Raw genomic sequence first — 25,450 nt, forward strand, 5'->3', positions numbered from 1 at the left:
CGCCCTCCAACAGTATACAGCATTAAGCTGTGTGACACTCATGATTTATCGCCGCTATTCATATTCCTTTTGGTAAATGAATTATTCTGAAAAAAAAGAACCCACAGAGTACCGGAAAATCAGTCTCGATATAAATCCTCTTCATTTTCATAACTGTGAACATGGCAACTCACTTTAACTTATATCTCGCTTTTTATGTGCAAATAAATCGCGTGATATAAATCCGATCTTCGGGCTCTGGAGGATTTCATTAGACCTTTTAGAAACCACACGCTCCCTGGTGCCGTCATATTCAGCCTTTATGTATCTTTATGTATCCACATTTCCAACTAACCCTTCATCACACTGCTGGCGGTTGATGTTCTATTCAGCGTACAAATAATGCTCTCCCTTTCACAATGTCCGATTTTTATAAAACAATAACCTTTTATAAAATAAGTCCGTTTAAAATAAGTGACTATTCTAATACGTAACATTTTAATAATGCATTATTCAGAGGCTGCTTTTTATGTATTAGATCCGGGATGAGAATGGAAATCTCCCCCAGGCAATTCTGGTTACTGTCCCAGGATAGGAACCTGAGACCTTAGACCACAGTTTCACGGACGCCTTAATTGTACACAAAAAAATCAAAACGCATTCTACGAGGAAAAACCGGGTGGGCAAAATATGTAAAACTATATTTAAAAAAACTGTTTAAAATGTCATTAAAATATATACATGACCTTCTGTGTAAGAAGCCTTTGTTCGGTTTCTTAGTGTTACGCCTAAGTTTTCGTACAGACAATATAATTCATGTATGTCTTCCTTCTGGAAAATCAAGTTCTGCCTGAATACCACTTGGTAGTTTATATGATCTATTTATCTAGACGTATACTGAACGTGTTGTTAGGTTATTCGTATATGGTTAATTAACATTTTGTGTGCAATGCGCTAAAACCGTGCTGCTTAAACACCTGGCACTTTATGGTAGGAAACGCTCCATGGAAGATGGTTATTATTCTGTGACTTTGAGGACATCTAGTGGCCGGTGTATCAAAATGCGATCTTCGTTTCCATTTTTCTATTCGTTTTTTTATGGCCACGGGTAATAGGGAAGGGGTTATTCTTAGATGTCATTATGAATATGCGATCTACTGCGTTGTCTGTGTTTAACACACATTACTGGGTTTTTCAAGTTATTGTTCCTCTGATGCAGTGAAATCACGGCTCTGGAATCGATGCGCTCTGCCATCGCCCTGATTACCTGTGTTCTCGATCGTTGCGCTCTCCTATCGACTTCTCTGCCTCTTTTCTTGCGGAAGTCGCTGTGTGAAGCTGGTCAGCTTCCTGGCTGAGAAGCACACAAACACAAACAACGGCTTTATTTACCCCGAGTCTTGGGGTGATACAGACCAGAAGGGTAGATTGGCAATCTTGGGTGAGCTTGGATGATTTTTCTGAGTTAGGAGAGGTGCGCAGCACAATCACACGGGTAAGAATGTCTAGATTGCAAACTGTTTCGTTAGATTTATCAAATTTCTGCACCGACCGGGCATAAGTATGAAATGAAATGGTATTTTAAAATATTGTACGACGATAATATGGTATTGATTTAATGTTACGCTGTGAAACACAGACTAGCTGACAATAGATTGACGTATTATTAATTTTAGCAAAATTCGTGGTCAGTAAAACTGTAAGCCAAGTGAAAAAATATCACACCAAAGTCACTTAGATCTGATATACTTCTTTTATTTATGGCACTCAGTAATATAAGTCCTAAAAGGGTTTATCTGTAATAGTCATCATCATCACCATGACAAGCATTGATGTAATGCTGTGTACCCCTTTAAAGATGTGAGACACCGGACTTGCGTGTGGGTAAATCAGTATCAGACATTGTACCTGATTTGTTATTCCACAGTTTTACTCGATAACTGAGATACAAACTTTACATATAGTGCACCTCAAGGTGTCAGTTTTCCTCTGAACTGGAGTAACCTATGAAGGAAACAGTCCTTAACTAAGCAGGGGGTGACATGGTGAGCTGGTGGGCGGCACGCTCGCCACACACCTCTGGGGGCGCGGGTGGGAGTTCTGGCAGTGTACTGGGTGGATAATGTATCTTCTCCTGTGTCTGCCTGAGTTTTCTTCAGGCAGACACAGTGCCTCCAGTTTCTGTAGCAGTACAGAAACGTGCCGTTAGGTGGCACTGCTGAGTCACCCTCAGTGTGCTTCCTTGTGCTTGTATATGTCCTGCCATTCATTGACGTCCAGGGTTTTCTAGCCCTGCGCTTCTCGATATCGGCTTATAGTTCACAGCAAAGGTGTACTGGATAAGCAGTTATGGAAGATTCATGGATGGATGAACTAAGCCGATTGACCTATCAGGTCGCGCTGTCTGTGGGGGTCTGTCCAATGAAAATCCTTGTGAGAGCATTTTCTCCTCCCACACTCCAGACGGGCTGCTCTAACCTGTATGGTACCCGTGGCGTTCGGCAGGATGCAGGCTGGAGTCACGGCATCTCCGGAGGGCCTGTCGAACGGTGGAGATCGGGTCGACCCCAGTCAGCTCTCTCCCAGGGATGCGGGTACCGTCGAGGTGTCTGACCTCAGTAGCCCCAAGCCCCTGACCTTCGACCTCCTGAACATGGTCGTCTCCTTCAAGCGCATGGTGATCTTCCTGGAGCCAGTGAACGACGTCATGGAGCTGGTGAAGTTCCTCTTGGGGTGAGTGTGTGTCAGCATGAAAATACACCTGGTGTTTCTGAAAAGTAGTGAGGAACAGTGGATGGTCACTCACTGGTGATGGTGTACTTCTCTGATAGCGGCTGTTGTCTTTTCTCAGATAAGACACAGTGGTCCCTGACTGCTGATAGAAAACTTGTATGGGTAAAATTTACATTCAGTGGCTACGGATGGGGGTCGTTCTCTCATCAGTGATTCCTCCTTGAAGACCTGACTGATGTCTAAAGTTCCTGTTGGTCTAGGATGTCCCACCTCCAACTTTATCTCTATGGTTCTTCCAGCATTATTAAGTTGTTGCGACGTTTCTGATGGTGGCTAGCAGTGATGGCCGATTGCCTTCAGTTAGACCAGTGTTTCCCAACCCAGTCCTGGGGGAATCCCAGACAGTCCATGTTTTTGCTTCCTGTCAGCTCCCAGCCCACCTATACCATATATTCGGTGTTCCTGATTGGCTGGGAGGGAGCAAAAACGTGGATCGCACACAGAATGGAATTCATGATTAATGTCCTTATTTTGTGGCTTATTTGAGTCGTTTTGGGTGCGATGACACATGGGCCTCTTGTAGATTTGTCAAGTTTGTAACGCAGTGAATTTCACTTGATCGTGCTGCACATATACAGGTAATTCTGTATTTTACCAATATCTCAGAGTCTTTGTGAGTTGCATCCAGTTGTTTCTGGATACTGTCATCAGTCTACATTTCCGGCAAACACTGCACCTCTGCCATAGACCAAAGTGATCTCTTTGCCACCATGTCTGTAAATCTGTACAACCTACCCAATCCGTTCCATCCAGGTGCAGTTCTTGTATAGTGTACATGTGCACATGCCTGTGCGAATTGCGTCATTGATGTCATGACTGTGTTCCGTGCTTGGCCACAGTTAGCGATCACACCACATGCGTACCGTGCCTGAGTCCAGCTAACTGTGTCGCAGCTCAGGCATGGTACAGAACTGGACTGTGGGGGTCAGATGTGCTTGGGCATGGTACAGGTTGCCTGGAGTGAGTACACCCTTAGTCCCCTTGCCTTGTTGACCCCCCCCCCCCTTGCCTTGTTGACCCCCCCAGGTGGAGGATGCCGCTCTGCTCTCTCTTCTGCTGTGTTGTCCTCAACGTCCTCTTCCTGACGCTCAACGAAGGTGAGGATGCTCTTCCCAAGGCGAGGATGGGGCCAAACCCTATGCCCCAGGGGCAGCTCAGGGAAGGATGGATGGATGGAAGGATGGGCAGATAGATAGATGTTGTTCTTGTGTTTTGTGGCTTTGCTGATTTGCAGCTATTTCTCTCGTAATGCTTAGCAGCCCCTTTAAGCATGCCTGGTAGAGTATCTGCTGCCTGGTAGAGTATCTGCTGCCTGGTAGAGTATCTGCTGCCTGGTAGAGTATCTGCTGCCTGGTAGAGTATCTGCTGCCTGGTAGAGTGTCTGCTGCCTGGTAGAGTATCTGCTGCCTGGTAGAGTATCTGCTGCCTGGTAGAGTATCTGCTGCCTGGTAGAGTGTCTGCTGCCTGGTAGAGTGTCTGCTGCCTGGTAGAATATCTGCTGCCTGGTAGAGTGTCTGCTGCCTGGTAGAGTATCTGCTGCCTGGTAGAGTGTCTGCTGCCTGGTAGAGTGTCTGCTGCCTGGTAGAGTGTCTGCTGCCTGGTAGAGTGTCTGCTGCCTGGTAGAGTGTCTGCTGCCTGGTAGAGTGTCTGCTGCCTGGTAGAGTGTCTGCTGCCTGGTAGAGTATCTGCTGCCTGGTAGAATATCTGCTGCCTGGTAGAGTATCTGCTGCCTGGTAGAGTGTCTGCTGCCTGGTAGAGTGTCTGCTGCCTGGTAGAGTGTCTGCTGCCTGGTAGAGTATCTGCTGCCTGGTAGAGTATCTGCTGCCTGGTAGAGTGTCTGCTGCCTGGTAGAGTGTCTGCTGCCTGGTAGAGTGTCTGCTGCCTGGTAGAGTGTCTGCTGCCTGGTAGAGTGTCTGCTGCCTGGTAGAGTGTCTGCTGCCTGGTAGAGTGTCTGCTGCCTGGTAGAGTGTCTGCTGGTTTTGCTTCAGAGCTGCTGAGTGTGTGGCTGACCAGGTGTCCCCGTCTCCCTTCCCAGTGGCCTGGTTCTCCCTCTGCCTGCTGGGCATCTCCACCCCCGCGGCTCTGGGCTACTTCCGGGAGTGCAGGCGGGGCTCGGCCAGCGAGACGGCCCTGCGGCGGAAGCAGCATCATGCCGTGCAGCGGCGCGACCTGCAGACCGTGCGGCTGAGCCGGCAGGAGGCGCTGCTGGAGGTCAAGGGGCTGTGAGTGTCTGGGCAGGGGGGGCAGGGGGGTGGGAGGGGGTCAGGTAGAGTCTGAGGAGTGCGGTGAACCTGGAGAGAGACAGCCCACCGGGGAAGGAGGACCCCCCAGGCATTGTTAGAGCAGCAGGGAAGGGCTGGAGGCAACAGCTTATGGTCAGGGTGCCAAGAGAGAAGGAAAGAGAAGAATGGGAGAAGAGTGAGGGATCGAGAGAAAGATAGGGGAACAGGCGGAGTGAGAGAGAGAAAGAAATTAACAGGGAGAGAAGGGAACAGAGGAACGGGGGAGAGAGGGAGAGAGGGAGAGAGGGAGCGAGAGAGAGACAAATGGGGAAGAGAGGAATGGGGGAATGAGAGGGAGTGAGAGAGATATGAACAGGGGGAAGAGAGAGAAACATGAACACCCAGCAAGGCTGTCCGGTGCTGAGGCAGATTCAGGACCACAGACACTCAGACACACACAGACACAGACACACACACACAGACACTCAGACACAGACACAGACACACAGACACTCACATCGGCTTAGAGAACTTAAAAACAAATGGCTGGCAAAGTGAGAGGGAGGTGGTTTCCCATCGTGAGGAGGAGCCAGGAGGAGCGCGGTGCCTGCAGGAAACCCGGCACGTTAGCAGCTGGCTGCAGGGCAAATCCGACCAGCCACTGCTGTTAGACCTTGGAGGGAGGCTGTTAGCTGTTACAGACAGAGCCATTTAGAATCAAAACTTGAAATGATATATGTAGGAATTTGTAACTTCCTGAGGAGACATAGCTGCTATTGTCATGGCTAACATCGAGATTAGGAGAGGATAAGATAAGATTGGATCAGATAGGATAAGATAAAAGATAAAAACTTTGTTGATTCCAGGGTGAAATTCTCAGACATTAGTCTCCATCCTGCCCTGTAACGGAGTCGTAGTACACAGGCGTGATTTGCATGCTGCTGTCCGTGGTTCCTGTTCACGCAAGCCCTTTTACACGTGACGGCGAGATTAAGGAGATTAAGGGGCAGGTAGGGGGTGTGGTGCCCAGCACAGGTCAAAGGTCAGATCCTGATGCCGTCCCCCATCGCCGACGCAGGCTGAAGCAGCTGGACGACATCCTGACGCAGACATGCCTGTCGGCCGAGTCCGTGTACAAGGTGCTGTACTGGGAGAGTCACATCGCTTCGTCCATGTGAGTACTGCCCCTGCGACTGCCGTGGGGGGCGGCTCTGTTACCGGGGTAACCGCCTTTCAGGCACCCGGGTGCCGATTCCGAATCGATTTCAAACACTTACCTTATGTGACTCGAAAACCTGAAGGTTGTTGGTTCAAGTCCCATGAACAACCAGTTAAAGTCTTATTAAGTCCTATTGCTTGGAAACAATAAAAAATTATGGAAATTTAGATGATTGATTTTCAGCCAAAAGCACCTCAGTAGTGATAAACATTTAATGATATTCTGAGCTTGTTTCTGGGCCCCCACTTCAGATGTTTCAAAAACAAATTAAACAGCTAGATAGTGCACTCAGAATATCATAGCTAGTTAGCTGGAAGGCAAAACATGCTGCTTCTCTTGTTTAATATTTTGTGCAGTGACTATTTGTGGCCAACAGAGGGCCCGAACCTCAAATGCGTGACTTGACTGGTGGAAAACACGATGTCACTGCGGACATCAAAGTGTCATTTTGTAATTGCTGAGTGACTAGATAGTTACCTGAGTTTCTGCGCTGCTCCCCCTGCAGGTTCTACGGCAGCCTGCTGGTCCTGCTCTGCCTGCTCTACACCGCCCCCACGGGCTGGACGCTGGTCGTCGTCAACAGCGCCCTCTTCCTGTGGAACAGGGACTTTCGGCGAGGTGAGTGATGTTTGTCGGATGGAGGCATTCTGCGCGCGGGTGGTTGGCGTGGATGCCGAGCTAGCGCTCATGGGATGGAGGATTTTAGGGTAATTTTTCATCCATAATTGTATTTATATAACTGATGTTTGCATTGGTGTGTACAGCTGAACTGCGAGACCCCCAGAGGGTGTAAGGAATTTATCAATGTCTCCCTAGACATGCAGAACAAATCCCTGTTAATTAATTAAAGTCTCAGGTTGGACAGAAAGGAAAATGCCTTGGCGTTTACAGGTGTGAATAATTTACTGATCGGGCCCCTTTGCCAGCTAGCAGCACAGATTTTACCTGAAAATGCCCGTGGAGTTAATTCTGTCCCAGTTGTGGCTTCAGTCTCCTTGATACTAGGAACGTGTCCAGCACTACATGATAAAACTCAGCTATTCACTTTGCCTATTTGGCCACTAGGGGGATGTATAGAGTTTTTCTTTTTTTCCTGTCTGATTTACGAGTCTGTTTTTTTTTTTTATGTATTTATTAGCCGGTCTGTGTATCTGTAGGGTCTCGAAATGATTAATGAAAGCATTGCTTCTCAGTCATGTTGGCGTGGTAACCAGGCCCCCACCACCGACTCAGGCTTTCGTGGAGGTTTGCTGAAACGCTTCACAAGTCGAGGCTGAAGTCATTTGCAAAACTACAACACGGCGATCATTACTGAGGGTCAAAGGGACCCCGGCCGGGCGCAGCCTGACCCCCTGCGGCCTGACCCCCTGCGGCCTGACCCCCTGCGGCCTGACCCCCTGCGGCCTGACCCCCTGCGGCCTGACGCCCTGCGGCCGGGCCAGTGGCTGATAGCACCAGCAGAGTGGTCTCCCTGTGGCCCTTAGGTCCCGGTTGCTTCTTGAACTGACTGTGCAGGCGGCCCCCCGGCCCCTGACAAAATGACTCCGGTACCCGGCACGCGGTGGACAGCCCTGCGGGGTCCTCGCATTCCCACGCACTCATGGCTGCATTCCCTGTGCGTACTGCCTCAGCAGATCGATGCAATCCCAGCATCCCCGCTGCTCTTGGCTCCGGGGGGCGATTCGGGGTGCGGGGGGCGGCGAGTGGGATGCGAGCCATATCCTGTGGAGGTCAGCCCCCGCTCCAACTGTGGCTGTTCCCCCGCACCCCCCCCTTGTTTCTCCCGAGCCGTAAATATCCCTCCAGCAGAAGACCTGTCTTCTGTAACTCTGCCTTTTTCCCTTTAACATAGATCACACAGCAGTTGTCCTGCTGATGTGTCCCGACAGCGCAGAGTAATTGTGGAGTTTTCTGACTGGGAATTGGAGGCCGTCTGAGCAGAGCGGCAGCTTGTGACGTCAGCCGGTGCGATGAAGCAGTTAGAGGCATCTGTCTCCTCCCTGCCCGCTTTCAGAGTAACTCCCCAAAGACACAGAGGATGCTGCTTTAGTGCTAAAATCTGCTGTACCTGCATTTCTTATTACTTATTGTGCTATTGCAGGTGGCGTTAAGGAAATCATTATGGACTATTATTTTGTCACGCTTGTGCACCTGAGTGACTCACTGGGGCATTGCTGGGTTCTGGCAGCTCTCATGACTATGAGGGATGAATCTGGCTATCGGGAACCAGGAGAGTATCATGTCAGACTCAGGGGGCGCTGTATGGCTCAGCGGGGTAGGATTCTGTGCTTGTCGTCAGAAGGTTGCTGGTTTGAGTCCCGGGGCCTGCAGATTGATGCCGCTGTTGGGCCCCTGATTAAGGCCCTTAACCCCCCAGGGGTCCTGCACACTGGCGGACCCCCACGCTTGCTCTCATCTCTATATGTGTCTGTGTGTCTCATGGAGAGTAAGGCAGAATCGTTATTCTATTCTAACTGTAACTGTCAGTCATCATTTAATGAAATCTGACCCCCTGCCCTCCCCCAGTCATCCTGGAAAAGAGGGACCTGCTGCAGCAGGGCTGCCTGAAGCCGGCCGAGGAGGCTGAGAGCCCCGAGCCGGAGCAGCCGGGCTTGGGGGACCACACCCCGACACCCAACAGCATGGAGGTGAGCGTCAGCACCAGCAGGGGGCGCCGTGGGGCTGATTCCTCACTGTCTAAATGTCTCTGTCTGTAACTTAATGCCAAGAGGCTGTGTTACGTGCGCATGTCCCCCTGCTAGCATCCTTACTGGTGGTGTTATGGTTTTAAAATGGATGAAGGCCCCTGGAATCCTTACTGATCTCCATTTAGGGGGAATCTACGAATGGGCTTTGAGTCGTGTCACTTCGCGTCTAACTAAGCAGGGAACCCCCCTCCACCCCAAGCGTTAGTGTGGCTCAGGCTCCGGTCCTGTGGGGGAGGGATTGCAATGCCGGCGGACCCCAGAAGGGGGTGCTGGTGCAATGGGATGTGCCAAGAGGAAGGGGGAGTGAGCGAGCGGCCTGGGGGCGGCCTGCCGTCTCCTGCCTCGTGTTTTCTTTCACCTTTCAGCGGCATTTTTCTTCGGCCCCGGAGCCTCCAGCATCCGTCAGCCCCCCCCCCAATGAATCATTTCTGTTTAAATTGGCTCCCTCTGCCCCCTGATTTATGGTGTGAAACGGGAGATCTCTTCACTGGGATCGGAAACCCCCCACCGCCACCTTCCGATCGGGCCCGGAACATTCCTCTGGCGCTGGCGGACACGGCCGGTCACATGACCGCCTTGGTTTGGCGAGTTCGCGGCACAGGTGCGCCCCCTGCAGGCTCACGAGTGCCACTTGGCAGGAAGAGTCGATTAGCTCAGAGCGGTTCAAGCTGGGGGACTGTGAAATATTAGCTCATTAAAACGCCTGGTAAAATGCATTAAAAAATCATGTAATACATTTTTAAAGTGTTTTTTTGGGAACTAATGTTCCGTTCAAGTTTCTGCGGGGGAGGAGAGGGAAACTCCCCTGTAACCATAGTAACCTATGGGGTAGCTGACTCTTGGACAGAGGTTAGCCCCCCCCCCCCCCCCCCTTAAGCACCCCACCTGTGAATCTGCTTCTTTGGGGTGGGGGTGCGTGAGAGGGAGACCCCTGGTGGCTGTGTGTGGAATTGCGCATAGAGGGACCCAGCATGTGAGGTGAGCTCCCATCTCTCTCCGCTCCTCAGGACTTCTCCCCAGGAAGCGTCGAGGAGGCTGAGGAGGCGGAGCCTGATGACGACTTCAAAGACGCCATAGAGGTAAAGTCCCCTTACCCCCTTCTGACTCGAATTGTCAGTTTGTGGAACCACATTTGCCAGGAGGAGAGCAATCTCTCATTTTAATAAAGAAGCAAATTCCCAAGCCGTCTGCGGTTTGGTTTTAGCTGCAGAATCGTATTTTGAGGGCCATTGGGGGTGCTTAGCAGGGTGTGGACGGGTTCTCTGTGGCCGGCCCTCTTCCAGGGCTGGCGTCTCCATGCCACGTGGGTAGATTAAGGCCCAGAGATTTTTGCTCTTACCTTAACCTCTCTGTCTTCACCATCTTGCTCACGAAGGAGTCACCGGCCTCCCTTGCGGTAAGTTGGATGTTGGTTGCTGCTGTTTGATGCTCGATAACACATTGGGTGTGGAGTTGCACGTGAGAGGAAGCAGACGGTGCGGTATTAGGAAGGCCGTGCTGTGGGACCCGCTGATGCAGACGTAGCTCACATTGGGTGTGGAGTTGCACGTGAGAGGAAGCAGACGGTGCGGTATTAGGAAGGCCGTGCTGTGGGACACGCTGATGCAGACGTAGCTGTTGTATTCGCCCGTCTCTGGCCTCTCGCTTTAGTGATGGAAAAAGGTTAAGTCTGCTCTTATACCATAGCATTGTTCCCCAACCCAGTCCTCATTTTTGCTCCCTTCCAGCTCCTGGATTCGCTGGGAGGGAGCAAAAATGTCTGGCTGGGAGGGAGCAAAAATGTGGATTGACTGTGGGTCCCCGAGGACCGGATTAGGGAACACTTCCATAGAAAGATGTCATCGATTTAAATCGTGCCAGATGTGAAAAGTCAATTTTGATAAAGTATGTAGGTATTGATATTTAAAGCTTGTCTAAGTATTAAATCTGTAATCCCAAGAAACATGCAGTTTAACTGGTGCATTTCAGTTAATTTTTAAGATGTTTTAAGAGGTGTTTTGCTGGATTATCGGAATAATAGCAGTTCCCTGTGACGATAATGGACGACCACATTAAGCCCCTCCCTGTGTGGTTTACTGAATCCTGAGTTAATTAAACCTATCCGCTGTGTGGTCTGGATAGGCTGTCTTGGTAACATTGTGGGGCATTGCTGACTAAGGATGTACAGTAATTCATTGTTTATGAACTGCCTGCCTTTGTTCCACTCTGCTGTCCAAGGAGGCCCCACCGGTAAGTGTCCTCTAGGGGGCACTGTATTTCTGTTTGACTTGGGGGGGGGGGGTTGCCGTTAAGGGCTGGGGTCATCCTTCCATCCGCTGACCCACCCCGCACCCCATGACAGGAGGACGACGACGTGCCTGCAGGGGCTCCGGAATACGACTCCACGTCGGACAACGGCCTCCTCAGCCGGAATGAGCCCATCCGCAGCAAGGTGTCCAAGCTGACAGAGAGGCTGCGCAAGCTCAACAGCGGCGCCAACAATGCTGGTAGGTGTGCTTAGTCTCTGGCCCCGCCCACTGACACTGGCCCCGCCCCCATGCCCCACCCCCCAGGCATGTTGGCATTGTCAGGCTGAATCCCACAGAGACTAATGCCTTGTGCTGCCAGTGTTCAGATCCGCAGTCATTTGTTATTAAGTGGAACACGCTATCTTGAGATGGCTCAAATTGCTATAGTCCTGACCCTTGCTGGAGTCTTTTTCAACGACTCGGGCCGTTCCTGATCGGCGCCAAATCAAACCCTCCGGAGTTTCTTCCAAACCTGAAACCCCAGCCGCTCCCTTATTGGAAAGCCATGAAAGGCAAGGTCATGCGGGGAAACGGCATGGCCCGTAGCCATGGTTGGGTCAGGCCTCAGACGACGCCCTGACGAGCAGGTCACGCCCTGCTGGTCACACAGACCACCGTGGAATGTCATCGATCCTCCGTAATGAGGCCACAACACCCATAGACGCTGGTGGGCGACTTTAGGAAAATAGGAGGGTGTCCTTTGCACAAGGAGAGAAATATAAGTGTCATTCACTGATTCGAAATGAACTGGAACGCGCGTGCAGACCAACACAGGGGCTGGTCTCTGGCCGGGTACTGCACTGACTCACAGTGGCCAGCAGAGGTCAGTGTTGTAGTGTTGATATGGTCCAGCCTTACTGCTGGAACACCTGTGCCAATTTCCACCTCTCCCTTCCTTGCGTTTGGCACGTCTTCTGTCAGACGTGTCAGCCGTCCTCTGGGTGTTGGGGACCGTGCTGTCAGATTCTCCCAGTAGAGAGTAAGAACCCCCCCCCCCACGGATTGATTACTTCTGAGTTTTTTTGCACACGCCATGTTTGATGTTGTGGCTCTGGCTGTGGTGAAACACTATCTCTCTATTTGTGATAAATAGAAACTCCATGTAGAGTGACGGGACGGGGATACGGCCCACCCCGGTGACATCATCGCTAAGGCTGGCACTGTAGCCGACTTCAGATGGTGACAGGGACATCTGGGGCTCAGGGTGTGGCTCAGATGTTGAGATGTTTGTTTCGTCCCTGCATTTTTTTAAGTAGGGTGTGGCGTTTTGGGGTAGTACCAACAGAGGCCTGCAGGGGGCGCCATCATGGTGGCAGAAACCCCACTTTTGGGTGAGCGGTTAGGATGGCGTGCTCACGATGGCTCGGTGCAGAGAGCAGTGGCGCAGTCTGACGCATCTTCAAGAAAACCGCAGTTCTGGGGTTTGGGGTTCCCATGGAAACATACTCTCACAGGCAGGCAAAGATCACAGCAGCAGATTACAGGCAAAGCAAGTGGGGTCCAGCCAGCACGTCTCACCGGCATCAGATAAGTCAGTAGGGTCTGGGCCAGATCAGCTCACTGGGAACCAGTGCGACCCGCCCTCCTGTACTCTTGGCTGTGTGGAGTTTAGTGACACCTGCCTGGAAGTCTGGAAGGGATTGGGTCGCAGTCTCTCACTCTGTATGGCTCAGCACCCAGTGATTGCTTAGGGAGTATCTTCAGGTTTCTGGGGAGGGTGTAGTTCCACCGGCTGTGCCAGTAGGGGGCTCTCTTTTTTTCAGGGCATAATGAAATGAACTAGTTCCTAGGGATAGTAGAGGGGAAGCGTGCCGATGGACAGATGGACTCCGCCAGCGAGTCGCAGCATTGACCTTGGGAGTCAGGAGGGGTCTGAGGGCGTGACGGACCGCCCTCCTGATCCAGGAATCCCGGGGGCTCAGAGCCCTCATGTGATCGATATCACAGACTGATTAAGCCGCTGAGACGTCGGGCCCGCCCCAGGAGAGCGATTTGACCGCAGAGAGAGGCCCCCAAAGAGCAGGCTGGCCACCCGGATAACACCTGTGTTTATCTAAGGGAAGGTGGTTAAACTGTCACTGGGTCAGTGGTTACGGCTACCGGGTCATTAGTCACTCGGGGGGGGCGAGTAGGGCAGTGTCTTTCTGAACAGCAAATCCTTCGAAAGGACGTCTACCTACCAGGCTATAAAGTAATGAGGAAGTGTCTCTTTGTCTGTTATCAGCACCCCCACCCCCAAGCCACTCCAGAGTGAACCCACAGGCAGGATGAACAGGATCAGCACCCCCTTGTGGCAGGAACAGGAGAGGCTGTCTCCGGGGGGGTGCAGCTGGCACTGCCAAGGAAGGGGTCTCCCAGTTACGGTGACAGACAGGAAGCACCCTCACCCCCCGAGAACTTCACAGACAGGAATGTACTAGGGATTCATTTGGTCAATATGCCTGAGAATTGCTCAGAACACACTGAAAACACACTTGGAACATACTCAGAACATACTCAGAATGCACTGTGAACACGCTTGGAACACTCTCAGAACATGCTCAGAATGCACTGAGAACATGCTTGGAACACTCAGAACATGCTCAGAATGCACTGAGAACACGCTTGGAACACTCAGAGCATGCTCAGAATGCACTGAGAACACGCTTGGAACACTCTCGGAACAGGCTCAGAATGCACTGAGAACATGCTTGGAACACTCAGAACATGCTCAGAATGCACTGAGAACACGCTTGGAACACTCAGAACATGCTCAGAATGCACTGAGAACACGCTTGGAACACTCAGAGCATGCTCAGAATGCACTGAGAACACGCTTGGAACACTCTCGGAACAGGCTCAGAATGCACTGAGAACATGCTTGGAACACTCAGAACATGCTCAGAATGCACTGAGAACACGCTTGGAACACTCAGAACATGCTCAGAATGCACTGAGAACATGCTTGGAACACTCTCAGAACATGCTCAGAATGCACTGAGAACATGCTTGGAACACTCAGAACATGCTCAGAATGTACTGAGAACATGCTTGGAACACTCAGAACATGCTCAGAATGCACTGAGAACACGCTTGGAACACTTTCAGAACATGCTCAGAATGCACTGAGAACATGCTTGGAACACTCAGAACATTCTCAGAATGCACTGAGAACACGCTTGGAACACTCAGAACATACTCAGAATGCACTGTGAACACGCTTGGAACACTCTCAGAACATGCTCAGAATGCACTGTGAACACGCTTGGAACACTCAGAACATGCTCAGAATGCACTGAGAACACGCTTGGAACACGCTCAGAATGCACTGAGAACACGCTTGGAACACTCAGAACATGCTCAGAATGCACTGAGAACACGCTTGGAACACTCTCAGAACATGCTCAGAATGCACTGAGAACACGCTTGGAGCTCTTGCTCAGAACACGCTTGAAAACATGCGTTTCTGCTCTACGGTTTGTTGTCCGATCGTGACCGGACAACACCTGGAGTCCAGCGATTTTTGTTCCTCTGCTGAGTGGTCTGTACTCCCCTTTACACGTTTAGTGACAAACCGTGATCTTTTGCAAAGCTGTGATTTCCAAATAGCACCTTTTTCCTGCACATTCCATGGACATTGCTGTTAGAGCCCTTCCTGGAGGGCCAGCTTCCCGGCGTCCGCCGCGCATTTTACCGTAAACACGGCCAGGGACTTAGACGTCATTTTCAATAAAAGCTTTCCGTCCGGCGCTTTGCTTGGATCGCGGCCCCGGCGAATCATCTGCCTGTTTCAGGACTCGGGGCCCTTTGAGACGGCGATGATGTTGTGCACTCATTACACCTCCGTCCGATCCAGCAGATTCCCCTGCCAGGGTTAGTAAAGCACCAGAGTATGAAAAACCACTTCAGCATTAAGCAGAGACTGACAGAGCATGCCCTCTTTGCGGGGAATACTGGAATAGTCCGGCCCTCACGTCCCAAATCCTGCTCGCTTCCGAGTGTCTGCTTAGGGGGAATCTCTCCCCAGCCTCATTTACTCTATTGCTCGTTTGTGATCTCTAAACGAGGCGTCCAGCTGTTGGGTTCGAACCTTTCTCCAGTCTTCTTGCCAGAATCACATTTCTTTTCACTCAAGCACCTTTTCCCCACTAGTTGCTGTGTCGCAGCCAGTGATTTCATAGCTGCCAAGCTGTAATTCCCACTGTCCCCTGAGCCTTGAACAAACCAACGTTTATCTACTGTACCACCGGGAAGGGGGGGGGGGGGGGGGGTGCTGACTCTGGAACCATCACGATTGTCAGTCATTCTACACACATTGTTTCAAATATTTAACTCTTTGTGTACCCGTTTTATCCATCTGTAAACGACACGTCTTATCCTTATGGACAGACCCCGTGTCTCAGGCTTATCTGTCCACATTAAGCTTTGCCCTCTCTGAGATGTCAGCCAGCTTTCAGTTGATTAGAGGGCCCTCTGAAGGTCTCGTTGTGACATTGTGTGTTTAGGTGGAGAAACCCCCAGAACACAAAGTACTTTTTAATGTGTTTTTATGGAATTCTCGAACTCTCCAGCAATGCTCACACACACACACACACACACACACAATCCTAGGTACACACACCCGGGGTTAATAAGTGTGTGTGACTGTCAGTGTGATAAAGTCCTCTCTCAGCTGCCCGCTCCATTATCTCACCTTTTCCTCACTGGTTGGAACCAAAAAAATAAAAAATCACAACGGGTCTGAGGCAGCCGACCAATGAGGCTGGGGGGGGGGCTGTCAGCAGGGCGACACGGGGATGATTCATTGTTTCAAAAAAAGGTGGTAAGACCAAAAAAAACTGACATGCTGGAGAGCAGTTTGGGCACCCGCTGGGCTGGGAGGGAGCCGGTACGTGTTTTATGCCAGTGTCCACATTTTAACACATGACCTTTTAGCTGCAGAGGTGGATTGGCATCATCGGCCCTCTCTGTATGGCGTATCTGGCTTATCGGCCCTCGTCCTGAGAGTTAGCGTCTATTGTCCTCATCGTAACTGCCGAAGCCACCCAGAATCACGGCGGGAGACATTCTCATTGTCGCATTTGTCCTCTCGCTAGAGTTCAGAGCGCAGGGCGGGCCCACCGAAGGTAGCTTGGGCTGGTGCCGCGTTGGCCATCAGCACTGGGGTTTGGGGGGGGGGACCGACGGGGGGGGAGGGGCAGGGTTGTGGTCGGAGTGCTGTTGGCCCGCTGTGGAAGCCCCTCCTAAACCCACTTTCTCCCGAATCCCCCACCCAGTTTGCTCTGTGAGTCACAGACCTGGATCCCGGGGAACGCCGTGCTGGATTTCAGAGACCTGTGGCTTGCTTTGGCAAGGGAAGGGGGGTGGTCTTGGAAAACCATTGGAATGGGGGCCCCCCCAGACGCCCACCCTGCAAGGGTGACGGTAAATCAAGGCCCAGAATCTGCATCGCATTCGTGTGGTGACCTTGACCTGCTGGCAACAGAGCAGTTCTGCTCTTTCCTTGAGGAGACTGGCCCGCATTTGACCCCGCTGTTGCTCGACAGATTCCTGACAGGGGTTTGGTAACGTTCAGCACGCAAACCGGACGCGCCTCGTAAGGCTGGGATGTCACCGCTGTCGCCTCCCTGCCGTCTGATGCAGTGTTTCCCAACCTGGATCTACAGATGGTCCATGTTTTTGCTCCATCCCAGCTCTCTGCTGGACAGCCCACATTTTTGCTTCCAGTATGCAGCTGGGAGGGAGCAAAAACGTGGACCATCTGTAGGTTCCCGAGGACCGGGTTAGGAAACACAGTCCTAACCTAACAATGATGGATGTCTTTCTCCTGCCCAGGTAACTGTTCCAGTTGCAACGCAGTTTTCTCCGTGCTGAAGAAGAGGGTGAGTCTTGCACATCCTTCTCTGGCAGCCATATTTCTTTGCAGGCCCCCTTGGGTGTCCGTCCATCTTCCTGTGGTTCTCCGCCATGGTCTCACTCTCTCTCTGTCCTTCTCCAGAGGAACTGCAGCAGCTGTGGAAACAGCTTCTGTTCTCGCTGCTGCTCCTTCAAAGTCCTAAAGTCCACCATGGGCGCAACAGGTGAGGCTGGCGGTATCCACTAGGGGGCATTACTGTTTGGCAAAAACAATTGGTTTATACTATCTGAGGAAGTGGGGGTTCAGTGTGTCCTCTAAGTCAGTATTTCCCAACCCAGTCCTCGGGGAACCCCGGCCAGTCCACGTTTTTGCTTCCTCTCAGCTCCCAGTGCACCTGTACCAGGTATTCGGTGTTCCTGATTGGCTGGGAGCTGGGAGGGAGCAAAAATGTGGACTGTCCGGGGGTTCCCCGAGGACTGGGTTGGGAAACACTGCTGTAAGTGATCGCCCAGCTTCTGATTCCAACCCCCCACCCTGTCTCCCCCCCCCCCCCCTCCACATCTTCAGCCCCAGAAGCCCTGAAAGAGTCTGTGTTTGTCTGCGGGAGCTGTAACAGCATCCTCACCAAAGACTGAGTAACCGCTCTGCTACCACGACCCTGAACGCGGACGCTGCAGGATCCGCTTCCTTCTCTTTATTATTGTTATTTTTCTGCCCTACCCCCACCGCAGTCTATCAAAGGGGGGGGGGGGGTCTTTACTGTAGTGCTGGCAACATGAACACTTATTTGCCTGTGAGGGGAGATGCACATGTTTAGCATGTGCCCCCCCCCCCCCCCCCTTATCCACATGAAGTGTGACAGTTCGTGTGACCTTGGATGCAGGAGCAAGCATGTTTGTTTTCCTTTAGTTTCTGTTTGGCCGTCTCTTGTCCCATTTTGTAGCCCTGAGTGCGGCTCTGCCCCCCCCCCCCCGCCAACCATGTGACCCCAGCATTATCATGTGACCGTCAGTGTCCGATGACAGGACCAGGGCTGGCGTTGGTGGGTGGAATGAAAACATAATATGGAAGTATGACAGCAAAGGTGATTTAAAAATATCTAGGTGGATGTGTGAGCCTGTTCCGGGGGTCCAGCTGAGCCGCGTTCTCCGAGTCGGTCAGGCTCTCGGCCATTGGTGGTGGTGACAAGCTGCTGCCCTGATCGCGAACCCCATCGGAAGGGTTCTCCAGCGGACGGGAACGGAGCTCTGTGTTCCGTATGCCTGGGCCTTCCTGCCTGGACATGGGCAAAGGCACCGCGCCAGAATTCCAGGCTGGGTTATCATTGTCGCTGTGTGTGTTGCTACGGTTACGATGTTACGATGAGGTAACTCTGCCTGAGTTCACCCAGACCGGATCCCTGCGTGCAAAGTTTGCTGGTTAAGCTTCGCTAAGCGGGCCGGTTCTGAGATGGTTCCGGGTCCTCGTGTTCTGGGTCCTCTTGCCTTGTCTTACTGGCTGTGTCCTTTGGCCGAGCCGCTGGCTGGTTGTTGGTGCCAGGTTGGGTTCTGATGAATGGAGGCGAGATGAAGATGGCCGTATATAGCTGTATATACCTACTGTGACTCTCAGCCGACCTCATGGGACTCTGAACGGAACATGTTTCAGTCCCGTATTTCCAGATAATCAAAGCTTTGTACCCATCATCCGTCCCTCCAGACCTGAAAGGCCGCTTGATTATGTTACGTGAGTCAGATTCCATAAGGACACGAGGCCTTCTGTTACTAATTAAGACAATTAGCCAACGTTGACCCTCGTGTAGCTTTTGAACTGAGACTTGAGCAGGATTTTAAGACGCTGCTTTTTTTCTTTTTTTTCAAAAGTGTTGAGTGATTACCGAATAGCATTCCAGATGTTCTCATTAAACTGTCTTTATTTCAGCAACAAAAAGCAATCAGTGTCTAATGTGGTTTTAGTTCCTGCTGTTTGAAGATCTTATGCAGACTTGCGAATTTTTCTTACTGTATCCACATCGTACTGAACCTGCATCGTACTGTACTGTACCTGCATCGTACTGTACTGTACCTGCATCGTACTGTACTGAACCTGCATCGTACTGTACTGTACCCATATTGTACTCATAGCATTATCCTGGGTGTGTAAATTCAGTTGTTTCTGTATATTTTGACTGGCAGATGACATACCTGTTATGTTTAAATTCCTGAAAATAAATGCTAATTGCAGTGTAAATAAATTCATTCTTTGCATCTTTAATATGTATTTTTATTTTTTGTTTTGTTAAATTACATTTGGATTTAAAAAATGCTTAGTAAAAGTCATTCCCACAAAAGAAAACAATTGCTACTCAGGCTGCAGTTCCCAACACATCCTGACAGTATTTTGGGGGTGCCAGAGAGCCACATTGAAGCGGTCACTGCAGGCACAGGGGCTGTGATCTTATCAGGGCTAATGACTGCTGACCTCAGAGCATGCTCAGCCTTTATTAACCTGTCCCTCATGCAAGACGCTCGCGTTGTCGCGAAGGGGCCCCCTCTGCTTTCCCTCCTGCCCCCCGGTGCATAGCTCCCGTCTGCCTGAACATTCTGGAGCACTATAAATGAATAATAATTCTCTGCAGGCCCCAGAGAGCCTCAGCCCCTCAGGGTGTGCATTATTTGCTCAGTCTTCCCTCAAACCATAAAGGTAGTGCCTATAGGTTCACTAAGACTGCCTGAAATACTGTGATTACGATTTTAAAAATAACGGTTCTGTAATCCTGGTGTATATTACATACGTCTGTCAGTTACATTCTCTTTTATTCTGTAATGTTTTCCACGCCTGAGTGGTTTCTTCAGAGCCTGTAGCAGCATTTGGCGTTCTTCATCTGTCCGTCGACGTATCTGATCGTTGGTGGAACGTTCTTGGGTTCCTCGAGCGCTGAACTTCCAACGCCGACCAATAACGATAAATAACCAGGAAGGTCAACGCCAGTAACAGGGCCTGTTTCCTATGCGCAGAGCTGGCAGATTTTGATAAAAGAATTTCTTTGGTTCTCCCCTGTGATGAAATTGTAGAGGATGTTGGAGTAAAGGTGGGGCAGACTGAGCACGGTCATTATGCGTGTCAGCAGAAAACCACAAGAACCCTAAATTTAAGGCATCCGGAATTCACATCATTTTGGGGTGAAAAAGTCAAGGAGAGTGTGACTCCCTACGGTGAGAGGACAGCAAGGTGTAGAGGGGTCGCTTCATGCTGAAGGTTCGACACGTGTCAAACCGCAGGGAGCTTCCTGTCATGGGGGCAATGAGGCATTTACGCACAGAGCTCAGACACCCCGGGAAAGTGTCTTAAAACAGCCTGATGGCCCCCACCTCCAGCCCCACGCATGGCAGAGACACGCTGCCGTACAGTTGAACACCATCCCCCCCCCCCCCCCAGCGGTGCAGCAGTCTCAGCCTGGGCAACCTCAGCGATTTTCTACTTTATTTATTTAGTCGAAACTTAATTTTCCTTTCTTTATTCCTTTCAAATTGCTTTCTCTTCCCCGGCCAAACATCTGTTGCTGGTTTATGGTCTGGATTGAGGGTACGTCAGAAAAACATAAACACACGCTTAAAGACTAACTTTCAGGGTGACTCCTTACAGCTAGCAAGCAATTACACAAGAATTTACAACTCGCACTTAGTTACTGTACTGCTTCAGCGTGCAAGAACTCCACATTCGCAGTTTTTTGTTCCTAGAAAATCGATATCCCACCTGTCGAATTTTCTAGAAAGGCTGTAGTGCTCCTCTCTGAATGAGGCAAGAGGGCTGGAAATCAAGAAAAAGCCAAGAATTATTAAAAAAACAAAAATGCTGAAGCGGATATTCACTAGGCCCCACAGTACAAGCCCCCACCCCCACCGCCACCAGGTGACAAAATGATTTGGGAAGATTACCTGCATGTCATGCTGTGGGAGGCCACATGGAGATGCACGTGACCCAGCGCCACAGAGGGAGAGAATGAAACATGGCTGCAGACAGTCAGCCAGAAGTCATCGATTTTACGCAATTTGCGGATTTTCACGGCAGGCGTCTGCCAGCATTCTGAGTCGACGGGCAAAGGGGGACAGGACCGCAACCAAGAGCTCGAGTGATTCCAAAAATCCTGATACACTGATATTTCAGCAGCTCTCTGGATAGAGGACGCCCATATTCAATCACTGACTGGACGGACACCAGCACTCTCGTATGCCTTTCCGCTTTTGATAAATGGCTTCTCTCTACCGTGACCAGCGCCATAATATAGACGCTTATTTTGTGTGGCAAAGGATGCAAGTTAAGCTGTTCTCTGGAGATCTGCTGTGTACGAACACTGTCTTTAAAAATATGTCCTGAATGATACATAAAATGACCAGCGATTTACCGACTCAGGATGTTTCTCTCTCAGAAGATGAGAATACTTACCCGTCATATGATGTGAGTCCAGTGAGGTTAAGGTCATTAAACTCCTGTTTTCCGTGGCCAACTTGGCTCTGATTTGGTCCCTGATCTGGATGCACCACACAGCTGATTAGGTGGTAAAGCGTGTAAAGTGATCAAGAAATTCAGCGGTCATGGAAATGCCGCACGTGTTCGATTCATGTTTTTCCATTCTGGGTCAGTAGAGGTGGACAAAAATGGCCGCCATCCATCCTACTTCCCCGGCAGGATCTCCTGAGGTTTTCTCCCGAGACGCTTCGCCACATGAATCGTGACCGTGCTCAGTCTGCTCCACCTTCGCTCCACCATCCTCTATAATTTTATCACAGAGGGGAACCAAAGAAATTCTTTTATCAAAACTTGTCCGTGGACAAATCCTGGGGCTCCAGACTGAGGAACAACCAGAAACCCCACTTTGGCCTCACATTTGGGTTTTATTTTTTTGTTTGTAGGAAGTGGGCGCTGTTACTTGTGTTGACCTTCCTGGGTATTTATCGTTATTATTTTTTACTCCAGAAGGTTCTATTTAGGAATTCTTTGTCTAACTGGCTCTTGAGTGACAGCAAGAAGCTTAAGTGGAAGGTGCCAGCCTGGTCACCCCCCCCCCCCCGCCTGAGTGCCGCAATCTGCTTAGTGTCATTCAGGCTGATCCACCATCCCCTCGGTCATAGTCCCCCCCCTCCCCCCTTCCGTCCCAGCAGCCCCAGCCTCTGCGAGCCCCCAGTTTGAGGGTGGGCCTCCTGCAAGACTGAGACACCGCAGGAGGGTTCGGGGTTCAGCCAGCAGGCCTTCAAATTTTCTTCTTTTTTTTTTTACATTCATTAAAACTCAATGAAGACAAGAGGACGAGGGGCACTTTGTGGGGGCTGGGTTTTGGGATTTAGGGGGAGGGAGGAACCTCAGTGACCCCAATCCCTACCGGCAAATTAGACTAATTTCCCAAATACGCCCTTTAAGATGTTTTGTGTTTGCACCCCCCTGCTACCCCCAACCCCTGCGTCCTCCACATGGGAACCCAGACAGAGAGAGGCCAGGCTGAGAGAGTCCTGGGGGGGGCGGTCACCATTCCCACCCAAACAATGACACAGAATATCTCCATTTTGTCGAGGCTTTTCTTTTGGCAGCAAATGAGATGCTTTATAAGCCCTGAAGGGTGTACCCCCCACCCGACCCCACTGGATGGCTCACAAAATACCCCCCCCCCCAGCACCTCAGAATGGAACCTGGGTCCTTCATTAAACAGGAGAAACCAAGAAAACTGGGTCTGAAGATCAACACAATTCGTTGGTCCGAGATGTCAGAAACCAGTGCCTCAATACCTTTTGGAGGGTCATGGGTAAGGGGTCATGTGTTATGGGGTCAAGGGTTATGGGGTCATGGGATATGACCGCAGCTGTCCAAATGGCAGAAGCTCCTCTGACAGGGTCAACGTTTATGTCTCAGCTAATTGACCTTGACCTGTAGTGGGGACCCTGCCAACCGGTGAGCTGGAGAAATGAGCTGGATGACCCTTCTGACGGAGCTCATCACACCTGCCAGGGAGCTGGTGATAGCAGGTTGGGATCAATACTTTAATGCACCATTTAGGTGCCACAGTTCAGAGGGACACTTTGCACTTTGACGTTAGACTTTAATTTCTTGTTGTTTGGACACTGATGAGATTTCACAGGTAAATGCCAGATTCATGAATTTGAGGATTCGTGGATTCGGTTACTGATGAATTGGCCATGAACGGTTAACTGGGAATAAGTTTTGCCAGCACATGAGCTGAAGATACATAAATAATACTGAAGATGATTTGGACCACATAAAATCACATAGCATATAAATATTGGTGTTATTTCATATTTGACAAAATGTATACTATATAGTAATTTTAATATTAAAAGTTAATTTTTGGTAAAAAAAAAATAGACAAAAAAAAGATTTGGGGATCTTTGTCTCGGCAACCAGCCCCAGTTTTAATAATGGACCCAAACATTATTCCCAAATGTTCACGTTGCCGGGGATCTCCCCCTAAAGCTCACCATTGTGAAGCTTCTGGATTGCAGTCAGGAAATTATTCATGCCTCTTAGAGTCAGGTTGTGTTGTTTCTACCCAGATGTTATCTTTGGTCAATCGTTTTAACACTCAGAGTGAGACCTGCAGTGACGTAGAGAAAATGCACAAACTTCAGTGTCAGAAAGCAGGTACACAGGGCTTCTTAGGGGGGAAGTTGGATTGATTGGTCTTTTACAATCATGGGATACCAGCAGCCATTTAAAATGCCGAGTTTGGAAACCAGGCCCCTGTGCACCTGACTGTCCAGGCCACCCCTCCCTCTCTCCTACATCTTCCTAGTTCAGTGTTTCTCAACTCAGACCTTGGGGACCCTGAGACAATCCACATTTTTGGTGTGCTAGGAGCTGGGAGGGATCAAAAAACATGGACTGGCTAGGAGTCCCCAAGGGTCGGGTAGTGGCCTTCATAGAACTACGGCTTCATGGAGAAGTCTAGAAGATTCTACATTCACCATCAGCCTTGGTGAAACATTGAAGAATTTGTACTACAGTGTGGTAAAGATATTGGCTGCAATAGTCAGCAGTACAACGAATGACCTGCAGAAGCAGAGCTGCTTTTTCAGCTCCGTGGAGCTTTTCAGTCTCGGAATGGGAGGTCTTACGGGGGGAAGAGCTACGGATTTTCCCTTTGTACCGCATTTTAATGATGTATTAAAACCCTCTCAGGGACATGAGAACAAACTGTGCCAGCTTGGAAAACATGGAACAAGTTAAATCCTGGCTATGACAGGCATAGTTAGACTCCGGCACACACAGGAAAGCGGAAAAGGCTCCTATGACGTCAGACTTGGGCAGATGTTTCAAAACTGACACTTGCTTCATCTCCCTTCCATGTGTCACCACTGATATCTTTCTCTGGCTAACCACAAAGGATTCTGTTTCACTGTCTTCTGAAAGCAAACTGGTATAAGCGGTCTCTAGGAAGCATTTACAAGGGTTAAGAAACATGGCGTGGCCTCTGCTCAAACTTGGGAGACTAAAGCGACCACAATGACTGTTAATGTGCTCATGGTAGACACCTGAACCATCCCTTGATTAGCCCAACCAAAGTGACACCTTTAAGCCATGGAGATTCTATCTCGGGTTAGCAGAAGCTGGACCAGGGAAGGATGTGGAAGATATAGAAAAATGACTATGTTCATGTTTTTGTGAGAAATAGACTCTAAAGTCGGACTTGAGTGCATAACAGATACTTGCGGGTCGTACCGAATGCAGCCGAATGCAATTTGGTCTGATTGATGCCCCTGAGCTTTTGGGGGACACCATTCAGTTTGACCTTCACTTTATTATTGTAAATCAACTGCACCAAGAGCCCAGGTGACCGGACACTTCTAAACTACAAATAAAAACTTCAGGGAGGGGGTGAAAATCCAGGCTGACCCTGGCCATTTGCCATCCAACTCGGAAATTGGTGATTTTATCTGAAAACTATACATTAAACCACAACTATAATTAAGAGATGGTACTTCTCATGTCTGCGGCCACCCAGGAATACCATTTTGTCAGCCCACACTCTCCAAATTTGAGTGGAACCAGAGCTTTTGCTAATTGAGGTCTCAGTTAGCGGGAGGGGAGTCGTCTCTCCCTGAGAGAGGCAGATGATGACATACGTGCATTATCTGAAAACCACACTGAATTGGGAAAAAAAGGGGAAAAAGACCCAGAAGAAAACCTTATTTCGTCTCACTTTTCCCAGACCAGTGCGTAACTTGGAAAGACGGCAGCAATTTCAAAGTGTATCTCAGGCAGAAATGAAACTGCCGACAAACTGGCTTTGGAAAGGCTTCAGATGAGACTGTGGTTACGTCCAGGGATACTTGTTTATGATGTTTCGAAGTTGCCCCGTGCAGGGATATCCTGAGAATGTATGAAGTTGCCTAGCCTACAATGAATAGCCTGCAATG

The 25,450-nt window shown here is 50.2% G+C and overlaps 1 protein-coding gene across 3 annotated transcripts; it reads left to right on the forward strand.

Moving 5' to 3' along the window:
* The first annotated feature begins 1,268 nt into the window (after window positions 1-1,268).
* zfyve27 (zinc finger, FYVE domain containing 27) lies at window positions 1,269-19,278 on the forward strand. Of its 3 annotated transcripts, none has more exons than XM_072703467.1 (12): window positions 1,272-1,474; window positions 2,443-2,712; window positions 3,799-3,869; window positions 4,808-4,994; window positions 6,073-6,168; window positions 6,719-6,831; window positions 8,740-8,861; window positions 9,929-10,000; window positions 11,263-11,407; window positions 17,024-17,070; window positions 17,187-17,268; window positions 17,613-19,278. In XM_072703467.1, the coding sequence occupies exons 2-12, from the start codon at window positions 2,462-2,464 to the stop codon at window positions 17,678-17,680; spliced, it is 1,254 nt and encodes a 417-aa protein (XP_072559568.1). In that variant the 5' UTR covers window positions 1,272-1,474; window positions 2,443-2,461; the 3' UTR covers window positions 17,681-19,278. The 3 variants fall into 3 exon arrangements, with proteins under 3 accessions (XP_072559570.1, XP_072559568.1, XP_072559569.1); XM_072703468.1 differs by having other exon boundaries at window positions 2,485-2,712; XM_072703469.1 differs by lacking the exons at window positions 17,024-17,070; window positions 17,187-17,268; window positions 17,613-19,278 and adding an exon at window positions 13,434-15,431 and having other exon boundaries at window positions 1,269-1,474.
* Window positions 19,279-25,450: the final 6,172 nt, after the last annotated feature.

The sequence above is a fragment of the Paramormyrops kingsleyae genome, chromosome 20 (genome assembly GCF_048594095.1).
Source record: "Paramormyrops kingsleyae isolate MSU_618 chromosome 20, PKINGS_0.4, whole genome shotgun sequence".
Taxonomy (NCBI): Eukaryota; Metazoa; Chordata; class Actinopteri; order Osteoglossiformes; family Mormyridae; genus Paramormyrops; species Paramormyrops kingsleyae.